We start from the raw sequence: 16,893 nt of genomic DNA, 5'->3' as shown, positions 1-16,893 counted from the left end.
TATTCACAGTTGAATGGAGCTTTTTCACTGCTACTTATCTGCTTCGGCAAAAGAAGAAAAGACAAACACATTTATTCCAGCGTTTCTATCTAACCCCATAGCAACCGGTGACGAATGAGCATAAGCGAATTATCGGAAGTATTCACAAAGTTATAAACCCCATGCACACACACACACACACACACGTGTGGTCCGTATCTATACATCTGCACCCGGGCCTTTAATCTACCACTCGCGCCTCACACAATGCAGTCCACAGTAGCAGGAACATGCGTGTTGCGCAACGTCCGGAGACTCGTAAAGCGCTCCCGTGTGTCGCGCCTCGTTAGCCGAGTGATTAGTATCTGGACCGATCACGTGATGAACGATAACGCCAGGGTCTCGTTTAAGAAAGGGATGATGCCGACTGTTGCCATGGTAATCAACATCCAAATCGGGACTTTTTAAATGTATATACATGCTTTAGGCCCCAAATCCCAAGCAGTATGTGAAACAAGGAAAATTAATCAATGTACATTTTAAAATAATATGAGTTATTTTCAGACAAATAGCTCTGTGTTTGTTTGTGCGTGTGTGTATAAGTGTGCATGTGTGTGTGCGTGCATTCGGTTGTGTGTATGTGTGTCTGTGTATATACAGGACTGTCTCAGAAAATTAGAATATTGTGATGAAGTTCTTTATTTTCTGCAATGCAATTAAAAAAACAAAAATGTCATGCATTCTGGATTCATTACAAATCAACTGAAATATTGCAAGCCTTTTATTCTTTTAATATTGCTGATTATGGCTTACAGCTTAAGAAAACTCAAATATCCTATCTCTAAATATTAGAATATCATGAAAAAGTATACTAGTAGGGTATTAAACAAATCACTTGAATTGTCTAATTAACTCGAAACACCTGCAAGGGTTTCCTGAGCCTTGACAAACACTCAGCTGTTATAAATCTTTTTTTTTATTACTTGGTCTGAGGAAATATTAAAATTTTATGAGATAGGATTTTAGAGTTTTCTTAAGCTGTAAGCCATAATCAGCAATATTAAAAGAATAAAAGGCTTGCAATATTTCAGTTGATTTGTAATGAATCCAGAATGCATGACATTTTTGTTTTTTTAATTGCATTACAGAAAATAAAGAACTTCATCACAATATTCTAATTTTCTGAGACAGTCCTGTATATGTGTGTGTGTGTTCATGTGTGCATGTATGTGTGTGTATATGTATACTACCGTTCAAAAGTTTGGGGTCATCCAGACAATTTCGTGTCTTCCATGAAAACTCACTTTTATTTCTCAAATGAATTGAAAATTGAATATAAAATATAGTCAAGACATTGACAAGGTTAGAAATAATAATTAATATTTGAAGTATTAATTTTGTTCTTCAAACTTCGAGCTCAAAGGAAGGCCAGTTGTATAGCTTATATCACCAGCATAACTGTTTTCAGCTGTGCTAACATAATTGCACAAGGGTTTTCTAATCAGACATTAGTCTTCTAAGGCGATTAGCAAACACAATGTACCATTAGAACACTGGAGTGATAGTTGATGGAAATGGGCCTCTATACACCTCTGGAGATATTTCATTAGAAACCAGACGTTTCCACCTAGAATAGTCATTTACCACATTAACAATGTATAGTGTGTATTTCTGATTAATGTTATCTTTATTGAAAAAACAGTGCTTTTCTTTGAAAAATAAAGACATTTCTAAGTGACCCCAAACTGTTGAACAGTAGTGTATATGTGTGTGTATGTCTGTGTATGTGTGTGTGTATATATGTGTGTGTATGTGTGTGTGTATGTATGTGTATGTATGTATCGTTGTGTGTGTGTGTATCTTTGTGTGTGTATATCTTTGTGTGTGTGTGTGTGTCTATGCGTGTATCTTTGTGTGTGTGTATGTGTGAGTGTGTGTATGTGTGTGTATGTGTGTGTATATGTTTGTGTGTGTGTATGTTCTTTCCCAGGTGGGGAAACAAAGCACAAGACATCAAATTGATTTGACATGTTGTGAAGGCTAAAGTCTATTTATCTATATTTTTGTAATTTATTTGACACGCTTGATGCCAATTTTCTGTCTGCTTCAATAAAGAGGAAAACCTCTTCCCCCCACATCCCCTTTGTGTCCTCTATTGTTCGACATGAACGTAAAGTCAAACTAAAAGCCTTTGTTCAGCAGCAGAGATGTTTTCACATGGCAGAACTAGCGTGCTGCTGAACTAGCGTGTTCCTGAACTAGCGTGTTCCTGAACTAGCGTGTTCCTGAACTAGCGTGTTCCTGAACTAGCGTGTTCCTGAACTTGCTTGTTCCTGAACTAGCGTGTTCCTGAACTTGCTTGTTCCTGAACTAGCTTGTTCCTGAACTAGCTTGTTCCTAAACTAGCGTGTTCCTGAACTTGCTTGTTCCTGAACTAGCGTGTTCCTGAACTTGCTTGTTCCTGAACTAGCTTGTTCCTGAACTAGCTTGTTCCTGAACTAGCTTGTTCCTGAACTAGCTTGTTCCTAAACTAGTTTGTTCCTGAACTAGCTTGTTCCTAAACTAGCTTGTTCCTGAACTAGTGAGTTTTTCTAGTGAGCGTGTGCTCACCTGTGTGTCGGCGCGTATCACGGCAGAGCGATGTGGGTTATGGGAGCGGTGGCGCTGGGCTTAGCCCAGAGGAGTGAAGCAGCGAAATTTGTAGACATAGAAACACTCTCAGACAGCAGCTTGCTGTTACGTGCGCCTGCTGCCAGTCTGACTCCGCTGCTTTGGGTGAATGACGTCACGTGCGACCTGGAGGTGTTAACCACTTTTGTGCCAAATCTTTTTTGTTGTTGTTGTTGAAATTAACATTCGGGGCTAATTAAAAAACATCCGGGGCTTTAGCCCCGGATGTTTTTAGCCTAGGGACGCCACTGGTTGAGACATAGAGAGTGTGGGGTGAGACATAGAGAGTGTGGGGGAGACATAGAGAGTGTGGGGTGAGACATAAAGAGTGTGGGGGAGACATAGAGAGTGTGGTTGAGACATAGAGAGTGTGGGGTGAGACATAGAGAGTGTGGGGGAGACATAGAGAGTGTGGGGTGAGACATAAAGAGTGTGGGGGAGACATAGAGAGTGTGGTTGAGACATAGAGAGTGTGGTGAGACATAGAGTGTGGGGAGACATAGAGTGTGGGGTGAGACATAAAGAGTGTGGGGAGACATAGAGAGTGTGGTTGAGACATAGAGAGTGTGGGGTGAGACATAGAGAGTGTGGGAGACATAGAGAGTGTGGGTGAGACATAAAGAGTGTGGGGGAGACATAGAGAGTGTGGTTGAGACATAGAGAGTGTGGGGTGAGACATAGAGAGTGTGGGGAGACATAGAGAGTGTGGGGTGAGACATAGAGAGTGTGGGGAGACATAGAGAGTGTGGTGAGACAGAGAGTGTGGGGTGAGACACAGGGTGTGGGGGAGACATAGAGAGTGTGGGGTGAGACATAAAGAGTGTGGGGAGACATAGAGTGTGGTTGAGACATAGAGTGTGGGTGAGACATAGAGAGTGTAGGGGAGACATAGAGAGTGTGGGGTGAGACAGAGAGTGGGGTGAGACAGAGAGTGTGGGGTGAGACATAGAGAGTGTGGGGTGAGACTGTGAGTGTGGGGTGAGACATAGAGAGTGTGGGGTGAGACATAGAGAGTGTGGGGTGAGACATAGAGAGTGGGGTGAGACATAGAGAGGTGGTGAGACATAGAGTGTGGGAGACATAGAGAGTGGGGTGAGACATAGAGAGTGTGGGTGAGACATAGAGAGTGTGGAGACATAGAGTGTGGGGAGACATAGAGAGTGTGGGGTGAGACATAGAGTGTGGGGTGAGACAGAGAGTGTGGGGTGAGACAGAGAGTGTGGGGTGAGACATAGAGAGTGTGGGGTGAGACATAGAGAGTGTGGGGTGAGACATAGAGAGTGTGGGGTGAGACATAGAGAGTGGGGTGAGACATAAAGAGTGTGGGGAGACAAAGAGAGTGTGGGGGAGACATAGAGAGTGTGGGGTGAGACATAGAGAGTGTGGGGGAGAGACATAGAGAGTGGGTGAGACAGAGAGTGTGGGGTGAGACATAGAGAGTGTGGGGTGAGACATAGAGAGTGTGGGGTGAGACATAGAGAGTGTGGGGTGAGACATAGAGAGTGTGGGGTGAGACATAGAGAGTGTGGGGTGAGACATAGAGTGTGGGGTGAGACATAGAGAGTGTGGGGTGAGACAGAGAGTGTGGGGTGAGACAGAGAGTGTGGGGTGAGACATAGAGAGTGTGGGGGGAGACATAGAGAGTGGGTGAGACATAGAGTGTGGGGTGAGACATAGAGAGTGTGGGGGGGAAGACATGGAGGGTGTGGGGGAGACATAGAGGGTGGGGGGGAGACATAGAGAGTGTGGGGTGAGACAGAGAGAGTGTGGGGTGAGACAGAGAGAGTGTGGGGGAGACAGAGAGTGGGGTGAGACATAGAGAGTGTGGGGTGAGACATAGAGAGTGTGGGTGAGACATAGAGAGTGTGGGTGAGACATAGAGAGTGTGGGGAGACATAGAGAGTGTGGGAGACATAGAGAGTGTGGGGTGAGACATAGAGTGTGGGTGAGACATAGAGAGTGTGGGGAGACATAGAGAGTGTGGGTGAGACATAGAGAGTGTGGGTGAGACATAGAGAGTGTGGGGTGAGACATAGAGTGTGGGGTGAGACATAAGAGAGTGGGGGAGACATAAAGAGTGTGGTTGAAACATAGAGAGTGTGGGGTGAGACATAGAGAGTGTGGGAGACATAGAGAGTGGGGTGAGACATAGAGTGTGGGGTGAGACATAGAGTGTGGTTGAGACATAGAGAGTGTGGGGTGAGACAGAGAGTGTGGGGAGACATAGAGAGTGGGGTGAGACATAGAGAGTGTGGGGTGAGACATAGAGAGTGGGTGAGACATAGAGAGTGTGGGGTGAGACATAGAGAGTGTGGGGAGACATAGAGGTGTGGGGTGAGACATAGAGAGTGTGGGTGAGACATAGAGAGTGTGGGGTGAGACAGAGAGTGTGGAGACATAGAGAGTGTGGGGTGAGACATAGAGAGTGTGGGGTGAGACATAGAGAGTGTGGTTGAGACATAGAGAGTGTGGGGTGAGACATAGAGAGTGTGGGGGAGACATAGAGAGTGGGGTGAGACATAGAGTGTGGGGTGAGACATAGAGAGTGTGGGGTGAGACAGAGAGTGTGGGTGAGACATAGAGTGTGGGGAGAGACATAGAGAGTGGGGTGAGACATAGAGAGTGTGGGGTGAGACATAGAGAGTGTGGGGTGAGACATAAAGAGTGTGGGGTGAGACATAGAGAGTGTGGGGTGAGACATAGAGTGTGGGGTGAGACATAGAGAGTGTGGGAGAAATAGAGTGGGGGGTGAGACATAGAGAGTGGGGGAGACATAGAGTGTGGGGTGAGACATAGAGAGTGGGGGGTGAGACATAGAGTGTGGGGTGAGACATAGAGAGTGTGGGGTGAGACATAGAGAGTGTGGGTGAGACATAGAGAGTGTGGGTGAGACATAGAGAGTGTGGGGAGACATAGAGAGTGTGGGGTGAGACATAGAGAGTGGGGTGAGACATAGAGAGTGGTTGAGACATAGAGGTGGGGAGACATAGAGAGTGTGGGTGAGACATAAAGAGTGTGGGGTGAGACATAGAGAGTGTGGTGAGACATAGAGAGTGTGGGGAGACAGAGAGTGGCGTGAGGCATAAAGAGTCTGGGGTGAGACATAGAGGTGTGGTTGAGACATAGAGAGTGTGGGGTGACAGAGAGACTGTGGGGGAGACATAAAGAGTGTGGGGGAGACATAGAGAGTGTGGGGTGAGACATAGAGAGTGGGGTGAGACATAAAGAGTGTGGGAGACATAGAGAGTGTGGGGTGAGACATAGAGTGTGGGGTGAGACATAGAGAGTGTGGTTGAGACATAGAGAGTGTGGGGTGAGACATAGAGAGTGTGGGGAGACATAGAGAGTGTGGGGTGAGACATAAAGTGTGGGGGAGACATAGAGAGTGTGGTTGAGACATAGAGAGTGTGGGGTGAGACATAGAGAGTGTGGGGGAGACATAGAGAGTGTGGGGTGAGACATAAAGAGTGTGGGGGAGACATAGAGAGTGTGGTTGAGACATAGAGAGTGTGGGGTGAGACATAGAGAGTGTGGGGGAGACATAGAGAGTGTGGGGTGAGACAGAGAGTGTGGGGTGAGACAGAGAGTGGTGAGACATAGAGTGTGGGGTGAGACATAGAGAGTGTGGGGGAGACATAGAGAGTGTGGGGTGAGACAGAGAGTGTGGGGTGAGACAGAGAGTGTGGGGTGAGACATAGAGAGTGTGGGGTGAGACATAGAGAGTGTGGGGTGAGACATAGAGTGTGGGGTGAGACATAGAGAGTGTGGGGGAGACATAGAGAGTGTGGGGGAGACATAGAGAGTGTGGGGTGAGACATAAAGAGTGTGGGGTGAGACAGAGAGTGTGGGGTGAGACATAAAGAGTGTGGGGTGAGACAGAGAGTGTGGGGTGAGACATAGAGAGTGTGGGGGAGACATAGAGAGTGGGGGGTGAGACATAGAGAGTGTGGGGTGAGACATAGAGAGTGTGGGGTGAGACATAGAGTGTGGGGTGAGACATAGAGAGTGTGGGGTGAGACATAGAGAGTGTGGGGTGAGACATAGAGTGTGGGGTGAGACATAGAGAGTGTGGTGAGACATAGAGTGTGGGGGAGACATAGAGAGTGTGGGGTGAGACATAAAGAGTGTGGGGTGAGACATAGAGAGTGTGGTTGAGACATAGAGAGTGTGGGGTGAGACATAGAGAGTGTGGGGTGAGACATAGAGAGTGTGGGGTGAGACATAGAGAGTGTGGGGTGAGACATAGAGAGTGTGGTTGAGACATAGAGAGTGTGGGGTGAGACATAGAGAGTGTGGGGGAGACATAGAGAGTGTGGGGGAGACATAGAGTGTGGGTGAGACATAGAGAGTGTGGGGGAGACATAGAGAGTGTGGGGGAGACATAGAGAGTGTGGGGTGAGACATAGAGAGTGTGGGGTGAGACATAGAGAGTGTGGGGTGAGACATAGAGAGTGTGGGGTGAGACATAGAGAGTGTGGGGGAGACATAGAGAGTGTGGGGGAGACATAGAGAGTGTGGGGTGAGACATAAAGAGTGTGGGGTGAGACATAGAGAGTGTGGGGTGAGACATAAAGAGTGTGGGGTGAGACAGAGAGTGTGGGGTGAGACATAAAGAGTGTGGGGTGAGACATAGAGAGTGTGGGGTGAGACATAGAGAGTGTGGGGTGAGACAGAGAGTGTGGGGTGAGACATAGAGAGTGTGGGGTGAGACATAGAGAGTGTGGGGTGAGACATAGAGTGTGGGGTGAGACATAGAGAGTGTGGGGTGAGACATAGAGAGTGTGGGGTGAGACATAAAGAGTGTGGGGTGAGACATAGAGTGTGGGTGAGACATAGAGTGTGGGGTGAGACATAGAGAGTGTGGGGTGAGACAAAGAGAGAGTGGGGTGAGACATAAAGGGTGGGGGGTGAGACATAGAGTGTGGGGAGACATAGAGAGTGTGGGGTGAGACAGAGAGTGTGGGGTGAGACATAGAGAGTGTGGGGTGAGACATAGAGAGTGTGGGGTGAGACATAGAGAGTGTGGGGTGAGACATAGAGAGTGTGGGGTGAGACATAGAGGTGTGGGGTGAGACATAGAGGGGTGAGACATAGAGAGTGTGGGGTGAGACATAGAGTGTGGGGTGAGACATAGAGTGTGGGGTGAGACATAGAGAGTGTGGGTGAGACATAGAGTGTGGGGTGAGACATAGAGAGTGTGGGGTGAGACATAGAGTGTGGGGTGAGACATAGAGGTGTGGGGTGAGACATAGAGAGTGGGGTGAGACATAAAGAGTGTGGGGTGAGACATAGAGAGTGTGGGGTGAGACATAGAGGTGTGGGGTGAGACATAGAGAGTGTGGGGAGACATAGAGAGTGTGGGAGACAGAGAGTGTGGGGAGACATAGAGTGTGGGGTGAGACATAGAGAGTGTGGGGTGAGACATAGAGAGTGTGGGGTGAGACATAGAGAGTGTGGGGGAGACATAGAGAGTGTGGGGTGAGACATAGAGAGTGTGGGGTGAGACATAGAGAGTGTGGGGGAGACATAGAGAGTGTGGGGTGAGACATAGAGAGTGTGGGGTGAGACATAGAGAGTGTGGGGTGAGACATAGAGAGTGGGGTGAGACATAAAGAGTGGGTGAGACATAGAGGGGGTGGGGAGAACATAGAGAGTGTGGGGTGAGACATAGAGGTGTGGGGGAGACATAGAGAGTGGGGTGAGACATAGAGAGTGTGGTTGAGACATAGAGAGTGTGGGGTGAGACATAGAGAGTGTGGGGGAGACATAGAGAGTGTGGGGTGAGACATAGAGAGTGTGGGGTGAGACATAGAGAGTGTGGGGTGAGACATAGAGAGTGTGGGGTGAGACATAGAGAGTGTGGGGTGAGACATAGAGAGTGTGGGGTGAGACATAGAGTGTGGGGTGAGACATAGAGTGGGGTGAGACATAGAGAGTGTGGGGTGAGACATAGAGAGTGTGGGGTGAGACATAAAGAGTGTGGGGTGAGACATAGAGAGTGTGGGGTGAGACATAGAGTGTGGGGTGAGACAGAGAGTGTGGGGTGAGACATAAAGAGTGTGGCGTGAGACAGAGAGTGGGGTGAGACATAGAGAGTGTGGGGTGAGACATAGAGAGTGTGGGGTGAGACATAGAGAGTGTGGGGTGAGACATAGAGAGTGGGGGGTGAGACATAGAGTGTGGGGTGAGACATAGAGAGTGTGGGGTGAGACATAGAGAGTGTGGGGTGAGACATAGAGAGTGTGGGGTGAGACATAGAGTGTGGGGTGAGACATAGAGAGTGTGGGGTGAGACATAAAGAGTGTGGGGTGAGACATAGAGAGTGTGGGGTGAGACATAGAGAGTGTGGGGTGAGACATAGAGAGTGTGGGGTGAGACATAGAGAGTGTGGGGTGAGACATAGAGAGTGTGAGACATAGAGTGTGGGGAGACATAGAGAGTGTGGGGTGAGACATAGAGGGTGTGGGGTGAGACATAGAGAGTGTGGGGTGAGACATAGAGAGTGTGGGGTGAGACATAGAGAGTGTGGGGTGAGACAGAGAGTGTGGGGTGAGACATAGAGAGTGTGGGGTGAGACAGAGAGTGTGGGGTGAGACATAGAGAGTGTGGGGTGAGACATAGAGAGAGTGTGGGGTGAGACATAGAGTGGGGTGAGACATAGAGTGTGGGGTGAGACATAGAGAGTGTGGGGTGAGACATAAAGAGTGTGGGGTGAGACATAGAGAGTGTGGGGTGAGACATAGAGAGTGGGGTGAGACATAGAGAGTGTGGGTGAGACATAGAGTGTGGGGTGAGACATAGAGAGTGTGGGGTGAGACATAGAGAGTGTGGGGTGAGACAGAGAGTGTGGGGTGAGACATAGAGTGTGGGGTGAGACATAGAGAGTGTGGGGTGAGACATAGAGAGTGTGGGGTGAGACATAGAGAGTGTGGGGTGAGACATAGAGAGGTGTGGGGTGAGACATAGAGAGTGGGGTGAGACATAGAGGTGTGGGGTGAGACATAGAGAGTGTGGGTGAGACATAGAGAGTGTGGGGTGAGACAAAAAGAGTGGGTGAGACATAGAGAGTGTGGGGTGAGACATAGAGAGTGTGGGGTGAGACATAAAGAGTGTGGGGTGAGACATAGAGTGTGGGGTGAGACATAGAGAGTGGGGGGTGAGACATAGAGAGTGTGGGGTGAGACATAGAGAGTGTGGGGTGAGACATAGAGAGTGTGGGGTGAGACAGAGAGTGTGGGGTGAGACATAGAGAGTGTGGGGTGAGACATAGAGAGTGTGGGGTGAGACATAGAGTGTGGGGTGAGACATAGAAGAGTGTGGGGTGAGTCATAAAGAGTGTGGGGTGAGACATAGAGAGTGTGGGGTGAGACATAGAGAGTGTGGGGTGAGACATAGAGAGTGTGGGGTGAGACAGAGAGTGTGGGGTGAGACATAGAGAGTGTGGTTGAGACATAGAGAGTGTGGGGTGAGACATAGAGAGTGTGGGGGAGACATAGAGAGTGTGGGGTGAGACATAAAGAGTGTGGGGTGAGACATAGAGAGTGTGGGGTGAGACATAGAGAGTGTGGGGGAGACATAGAGAGTGTGGGGAGACATAGAGGTGGGTGAGACATAGAGAGTGTGGGGTGAGACATAAAGAGTGTGGGTGAGACATAGAGAGTGTGGGGGAGACATAGAGAGTGGGGTGAGACATAGAGTGTGGGGTGAGACATAGAGGTGTGGGGTGAGACATAGAGTGTGGGGTGAGACATAGAGAGTGTGGGTGAGACAGAGAGTGTGGGGTGAGACATAGAGAGTGTGGGGTGAGACATAGAGTGTGGGGTGAGACATAGAGAGTGTGGGGTGAGACATAGAGAGTGGGTGAGACATAGAGAGTGGGGTGAGACATAAAGAGTGTGGGTGAGACATAGAGAGTGTGGGTGAGACATAGAGTGTGGGGTGAGACATAGAGAGTGTGGGGAGAGACATAGAGAGTGTGGGGTGAGACATAGAGAGTGTGGGGTGTGACATAGAGAGTGTATGGTGAGACATAGAGTGGGTGAGACACAGAGGTGTGGTGAGACATAGAGAGTGTGGGGTGAGACATAGAGAGTGTGGGGTGAGACATAGAGTGTGGGGTGAGACATAGAGAGTGTGGGGGAGACATAGAGAGTGTGGGGGAGACATAGAGAGTGTGGGGTGAGACATAAAGAGTGTGGGGTGAGACATAGAGTGTGGGGTGAGACATAAAGAGTGTGGGGTGAGACAGAGAGTGTGGGGTGAGACATAGAGAGTGGGGTGAGACATAGAGAGTGTGGGGTGAGACATAGAGAGGGTGGTTGAGAGATAGGGAGTGTGGGGTGAGACATAGAGGGGTGGGGTGAGACATAGAGAGTGTGGGGTGAGACATAGAGTGTGGGGTGAGACATAGAGAGTGTGGGGTGAGACATAGAGAGTGTGGGGTGAGACATAGAGAGTGTGGGGTGAGACATAGAGTGTGGGGTGAGACATAGAGAGTGTGGGGTGAGACATAGAGAGTGTGGGGTGAGACATAGAGAGTGTGGGGTGAGACATAGAGAGTGTGGGGGAGACATAGAGAGTGTGGGGTGAGACAGAGAGTGTGGGGTGAGACATAGAGAGTGTGGGGTGAGACATAGAGAGTGTGGGGTGAGACATAGAGAGTGTGGGGTGAGACATAGAGAGTGTGGGGTGAGACATAGAGAGTGTGGGGTGAGACATAGAGAGTGTGGGGTGAGACATAGAGAGTGTGGGGTGAGACATAGAGTGTGGGGTGAGACATAGAGAGTGTGGGGTGAGACATAGAGAGTGTGGGGTGAGACATAGAGAGTGTGGGGTGAGACATAGAGAGTGTGGGGTGAGACATAGAGAGTGTGGGGTGAGACAGAGAGTGTGGGGTGAGACATAGAGAGGTGGGGTGAGACATAGAGTGTGGGGGAGACATAAAGAGTGTGGGGGAGACATAGAGAGTGGGGGGTGAGACATAGAGAGTGTGGGGTGAGACATAGAGAGTGTGGGGTGAGACAGAGAGTGGGGTGAGACATAGAGAGTGTGGGGTGAGACAGAGAGTGTGGGGTGAGACATAGAGAGTGTGGGGTGAGACATAAAGAGTGTGGGGTGAGACAGAGAGTGTGGGGTGAGACATAGAGAGTGTGGGGTGAGACATAGAGAGTGTGGGGTGAGACATAGAGTGTGGGGTGAGACATAGAGAGTGTGGGGTGAGACATAGAGAGTGTGGTTGAGACATAAAGAGTGTGGGGTGAGACATAGAGAGTGTGGGGTGAGACATAGAGAGTGTGGGGTGAGACATAAAGAGTGTGGGGTGAGACATAGAGAGTGTGGGGTGAGACATAGAGAGTGTGGGGTGAGACATAGAGAGTGTGGGGTGAGACATAGAGAGTGTGGGGTGAGACATAGAGAGTGTGGGGTGAGACATAGAGAGTGTGGGGTGAGACATAGAGAGTGTGGGGTGAGACATAGAGAGTGTGGGGTGAGACATAAAGAGTGTGGGGTGAGACATAGAGAGTGTGGGGTGAGACAGAGAGTGTGGGGTGAGACATAGAGAGTGTGGGGTGAGACATAGAGAGTGTGGGGTGAGACATAGAGAGTGTGGGGTGAGACATAGAGAGTGTGGGGTGAGACAGAGAGTGTGGGGTGAGACATAGAGAGTGTGGGGTGAGACATAGAGAGTGTGGGGTGAGACAGAGAGTGTGGGGTGAGACATAGAGAGTGGGGTGAGACAGAGAGTGTGGGTGAGACAGAGAGTGTGGGGTGAGACATAGAGTGGGGGGTGAGACATAGAGAGTGTGGGGTGAGACATAGAGAGTGTGGGGTGAGACAGAGAGTGTGGGTGAGACATAGAGAGTGGGGTGAGACATAGAGAGTGTGGGTGAGACAGAGAGTGTGGGGTGAGACATAGAGAGTGTGGGGGTGAGACATAGAGAGTGTGGGGTGAGACAGAGAGAGTGTGGGGTGAGACAGAGAGAGTGTGGGGTGAGACAGAGAGAGTGTGGGGGAGACAGAGAGAGTGTGGGGGAGACAGAGAGAGTGCGTGGGGGGTGTCCTTCTTTCCTTGCCTGGCTTCCTTCTTTCCTTTCCTTCTTTCCTACCTTCCTTGCCTCATTTCCTTCCTTCCTGTCTAAAGCCATGTTTTGTTCAACCCGACGACAGGAAAGACTGCAACACGTGACGCTTGTTTGTCACCTTGGGACAAACAGAGGACCAGGAGGACGACTGGTCCCTCTGCTTTACGATCTCCCTCAACTAGCCGAGCCCCCGATGCTGCAGACGAGTGGAACGGTGCAACAAGAACTCACGGTTTTAGTGCGCAGCGTTTCAGACTGAAGGTCTCCTGACGGCTGCTGGAGGAACTAAGTGTGTCTTATGCAACACACTAGTTTTAAAGTAGACCCGACATGCCTCTACCTACGACCTCGAGGATATGTCCGTTGCTTTTATTGTGAAAACCACACAGAAACTCAGTCATAACTCCAGATGGGATGAGCTGTTCAGCCGCGCTAGCAGCAGGAACCTCTCGACGTCCGTTAGTCAGACTGAAATATCTCAACTGGGATGCCTCGTGTTGATTTCCATCCCCCGGTGTCCAGAGGATGTAGCCTACTGGGTTTGGTGATCCTCCTCCATGAGGCTCACATCGATTGTTTTCAGTCTATAAGATGGCTTGTCATGACATTTGGGTTGTTCCCCTGAGAATGAATCATAAACGATGTTCGTGATCCCATAACTATCATCAGGTGGCAAGTCAGAATCTTTAATATGAATTTCCCCTTATGGGAAATAATAAAGTATTATTACCTTTGCATTGAAAATGTGGAAGGTTATGTTTTGATCGCCGTGTATTTATTTATTTATTTATTTGTATGCGTGTTACTCGCATAACTCAAAAAGTATTAAACCGAATCGCATGAAATTTGGTGGGATGATTGGTTATTATACGGGGACCATTTGATTATATTTTGGGATTGATTGGGTCAAAGGTCAATGTTAAAGTCATGAAAAGGTCAACATCTTCTTTTTACCATAAGAAATACATTTAAAAGCTTCCAACAGCTTCAGCTCTACTTTGTGCTTAGTAATTAGTGGTTGACAGATGTGTGTTTTCCAATATATATAACGCTGACATCATATCAAGTTCCTGTGTCTTAGTTAAAGGGTGACTCGTGTCTCCGTCAAAGAGCGCCGCAAGAGAAGAGTTCAACACCACAAACAAACACACGTCTCCAAAAGAGAGAAAACAACAACACAAAACTGGTTGTATTGTTTAAGGAATCGTAAGAATAAAGGTTAGACTCAAGTTAACTTTTACAGAGGAGCGATAGAAACAAGGTTCATCCACATGTTGACCAATGGGCTTCCAGCACTTTAAACCAAATGTCCAAACATGTTGTGAAATCTCGGTGTATACACGAGTATAAACCTTAAATTACACAAATGAAGGAGAGACAAGTTTGATTAAAAGTCTACATATTGATATAAATGTTTATTCTTTTAATCAAACTGCATAAATGAACATATGAATATTTTCCATGATTTCCCCCAAACTTTTGCGATTACAATTATTTTCTAGGACTTTTCCAGGCCTGGAAATAACCATTTTAAAATTCTAGGACCTATCCAGGATTTTTCATGAGCGTATGAACCCTGTGTAAAGCATCCTGACTAGAACCATCACAGACTGGTGTGAGATGTGCACGACAGCATCAGTGAAAGTGCAAAAGGACCTTTTGAGACACTCCAGTCTCACCCTGCTGAAGATAATCAAGAGCATCCTTGCAGCGTCTTTCTTCTGGCTCCGCCTCCTAAATTCATCCCCCACCATATAACACACGTTAGCTTTTTTGTGTCTTTTTATGGAGCGAACTTGAGACGACAAACTCCATTGTACTAACTGCACATTCCTGTTGCACAGAGGCCATTAAATGTCACCGTGAACTTTTAAAAGGGGCACACCGCTGGTCGGGGCTCCCCGTGAGCGCCTCACATCGTAGAGACACGCCGCTCCTCCTTCTCCATTACGGCGTCTCGAACCGAGCCGCCAAGACAAATACGTTCTCAAAATGAGCATTTATAAAGAAATAAATGTCGGCTACAACGGTGCAGCTTCTTGCTATTTGAGTCACGAGGAGGGGGAGGGGGGCCTCTGCTGGGCCTTTGTGGAGCTCTCTGGTCAAGTGGCTTGTTAAAAAGCAAGGCCGAGCTGGCCGGCCCAGCGAGCGCGTGCTCTCATGGAGGCGGCGAGCATCAGCCGACAGTCGACCCCAGGGGAATGAAGGATGGAAGGAGGTGAACATGTGAAGGAGTGGAGCGTCAACGTGTTAACTCGAGAAGGAGGAGCGACGTTACTCACCACCTGAGTGGGCTTGAGCGATTCTCCGTCAAAGTGTGTGAGGCTGGAGCCGTCTTCTGGGAACCCGTCGCAGTCCTCCAGCTCCTGCGAGTTACAAGGGGGCTTGTCGGCGTCAGGGTTTCCATTCTGAATATATATTTTTTTTTAAAGAGAGAGGAGGAACAAGACAAGAGGCCATGGTTACACTTGTTTTGCATTTATTAACATGTAAAAAGGCTGGCTGTGCACCGAGGGCCTGGAGTGGACCCAGGTGGTACTAATGAAGGGTGAGGGCGAGACGGGCTGCGGAGGAAATTGCAGTCGTGCGTGAGACGGAGGTCGACTCGGGTGGGACGATGTGTACAGAGAGAGGAGGACTCAGAGGAGCTGAAGAGGGAATGGAAAAGAGGGACGCAGAAGGGTGAGGCAAAGCTAGAAGGATGGACTTAAGTTAAAAACTCATTGTCGCCACTGGAGAGTTGATAGAGATGCTCCAACGTCTCTCACACGAAGACGCCGAGGCCCCGTGATTGGATGGCGAGCGCTTATTGTCACGACGAGCCACACAGCCACTTAATGGCCAAGGTGTCGGGATTCAAGTGTTGATTGTAAAAGGTTATTCTCATCAAAAGGTAATTTTATTCATTGGAGATCCAGTTTCAACAATGCTACCTCGACATGAAACGGACTGACATCATCACACATGAATACAAAGTCTCAGCGTTCCATTCAAACCTCATTCCTGCAATCCTGAGACTCTTGAGGGAGCTCCGTGCAGAGGCATTTAAATACATGATTTTTAAGAAAAGGGGAAAAAATAAGTGGACTCTTCTGTAAAGGGGAGCCTGCTGGGTACCCACCACGGCTTCAGAGGTCAGAGGTCAAGGAACCCCATCACAAGACACCATGACAGTGTTTGGGTTTTCTTTAGCTTGAAAGTACTGAGCCCGCTCTGAAAGACAGTCTGCCAGGTTTTCACTAAATTGACTTTATCACATTACATATTGATATTGTGAAATAACATGAAATAAAACATGGCTTGTAGAATTTGTGCATTTTATCCAAACCTTTATACCAAAGGTTTGCGAAATGTCAGTAAAAATAAAACTGTAAATGCTAAATTTCATAGTTGCTATTAAATTATAGATTTAGAAAAAACATCCCTTTCAATTTACATAAAAAGAAAATGTCTCGTCCCATTTGTTGTGTTTGTCTTTCAGTCTCTGCAGAAATAATAAACATAGTTTTCACCATCTGGCACGATGAGTGTGTTTCAACAGAAACAAGAACACTCATTATTGCTCCTCTTCAGCACAATGCTCAAAGCAAAACATCTTTTGCCTCATTTCATTTCACTCCCAAGAAGCTGAACAAAATTAAATACACCTTTTTCGTGCACCTTTCGCTGTCTTCGCTGTAACGACGGCACAGATAAACGACACCACGCGGAGCATTGCGGTCACCGGCATGAGCCTACCAAGTCTTCCGAGGTGAGGAAGGTCAGCCTCTCGTGGATGAGGGCGGCTTGCTCATCGCTTACAACGTACTCTCCTCTCCTGTCGCCCGTCACCAGCTCCGACCACAGCGGGCCCTCCGTGAGCTTCTGCAGGGTCACCTCCAGGCTGAAGACACACAGCCACATGGGCGGGAACACACATCAGAAACAGGGCCCTTCTCCTTCAAAGTGCTGACAATCAACAAGTCATATATATGGAGATGATGACATTTGGCGGGACGTAAAGCTCCAGAAAGCTCACTTTCTGATTTGCCAGACACCACGAGGCTCTCGTGACTTTGGAACACTTTCAGAAATTGCCTGAGAGCATGATTTTTATGAACCGGTGTCTGGGGAGTGAGAATAATGCAATCAACCAGTAAACAACCAATCAGGAGCCCTCTAG

The 16,893-nt window shown here is 48.4% G+C and overlaps 1 protein-coding gene across 1 annotated transcript in view; it reads right to left on the bottom strand.

The window, feature by feature from the left end:
• Nucleotides 1-16,893, bottom strand: part of nudcd1 (NudC domain containing 1) — a 55,396-nt gene that overhangs the window by 15,245 nt on the left and 23,258 nt on the right. The window contains exons 7-8 of the mRNA XM_056440221.1: nucleotides 16,470-16,614; nucleotides 15,014-15,139 (exon numbers count right to left, since the gene is read on the bottom strand). Of these exons, the coding sequence (XP_056296196.1) occupies nucleotides 15,014-15,139; nucleotides 16,470-16,614 (271 nt within the window). The remainder of the gene's footprint in view (nucleotides 1-15,013; nucleotides 15,140-16,469; nucleotides 16,615-16,893) is intronic.

The sequence above is a fragment of the Pseudoliparis swirei genome, chromosome 1 (assembly GCF_029220125.1).
Source record: "Pseudoliparis swirei isolate HS2019 ecotype Mariana Trench chromosome 1, NWPU_hadal_v1, whole genome shotgun sequence".
NCBI lineage: Eukaryota > Metazoa > Chordata > Actinopteri > Perciformes > Liparidae > Pseudoliparis > Pseudoliparis swirei.
Note: the sequence above shows the minus strand (reverse complement) of the source record. Positions and strands in the feature narration are given on the sequence as shown.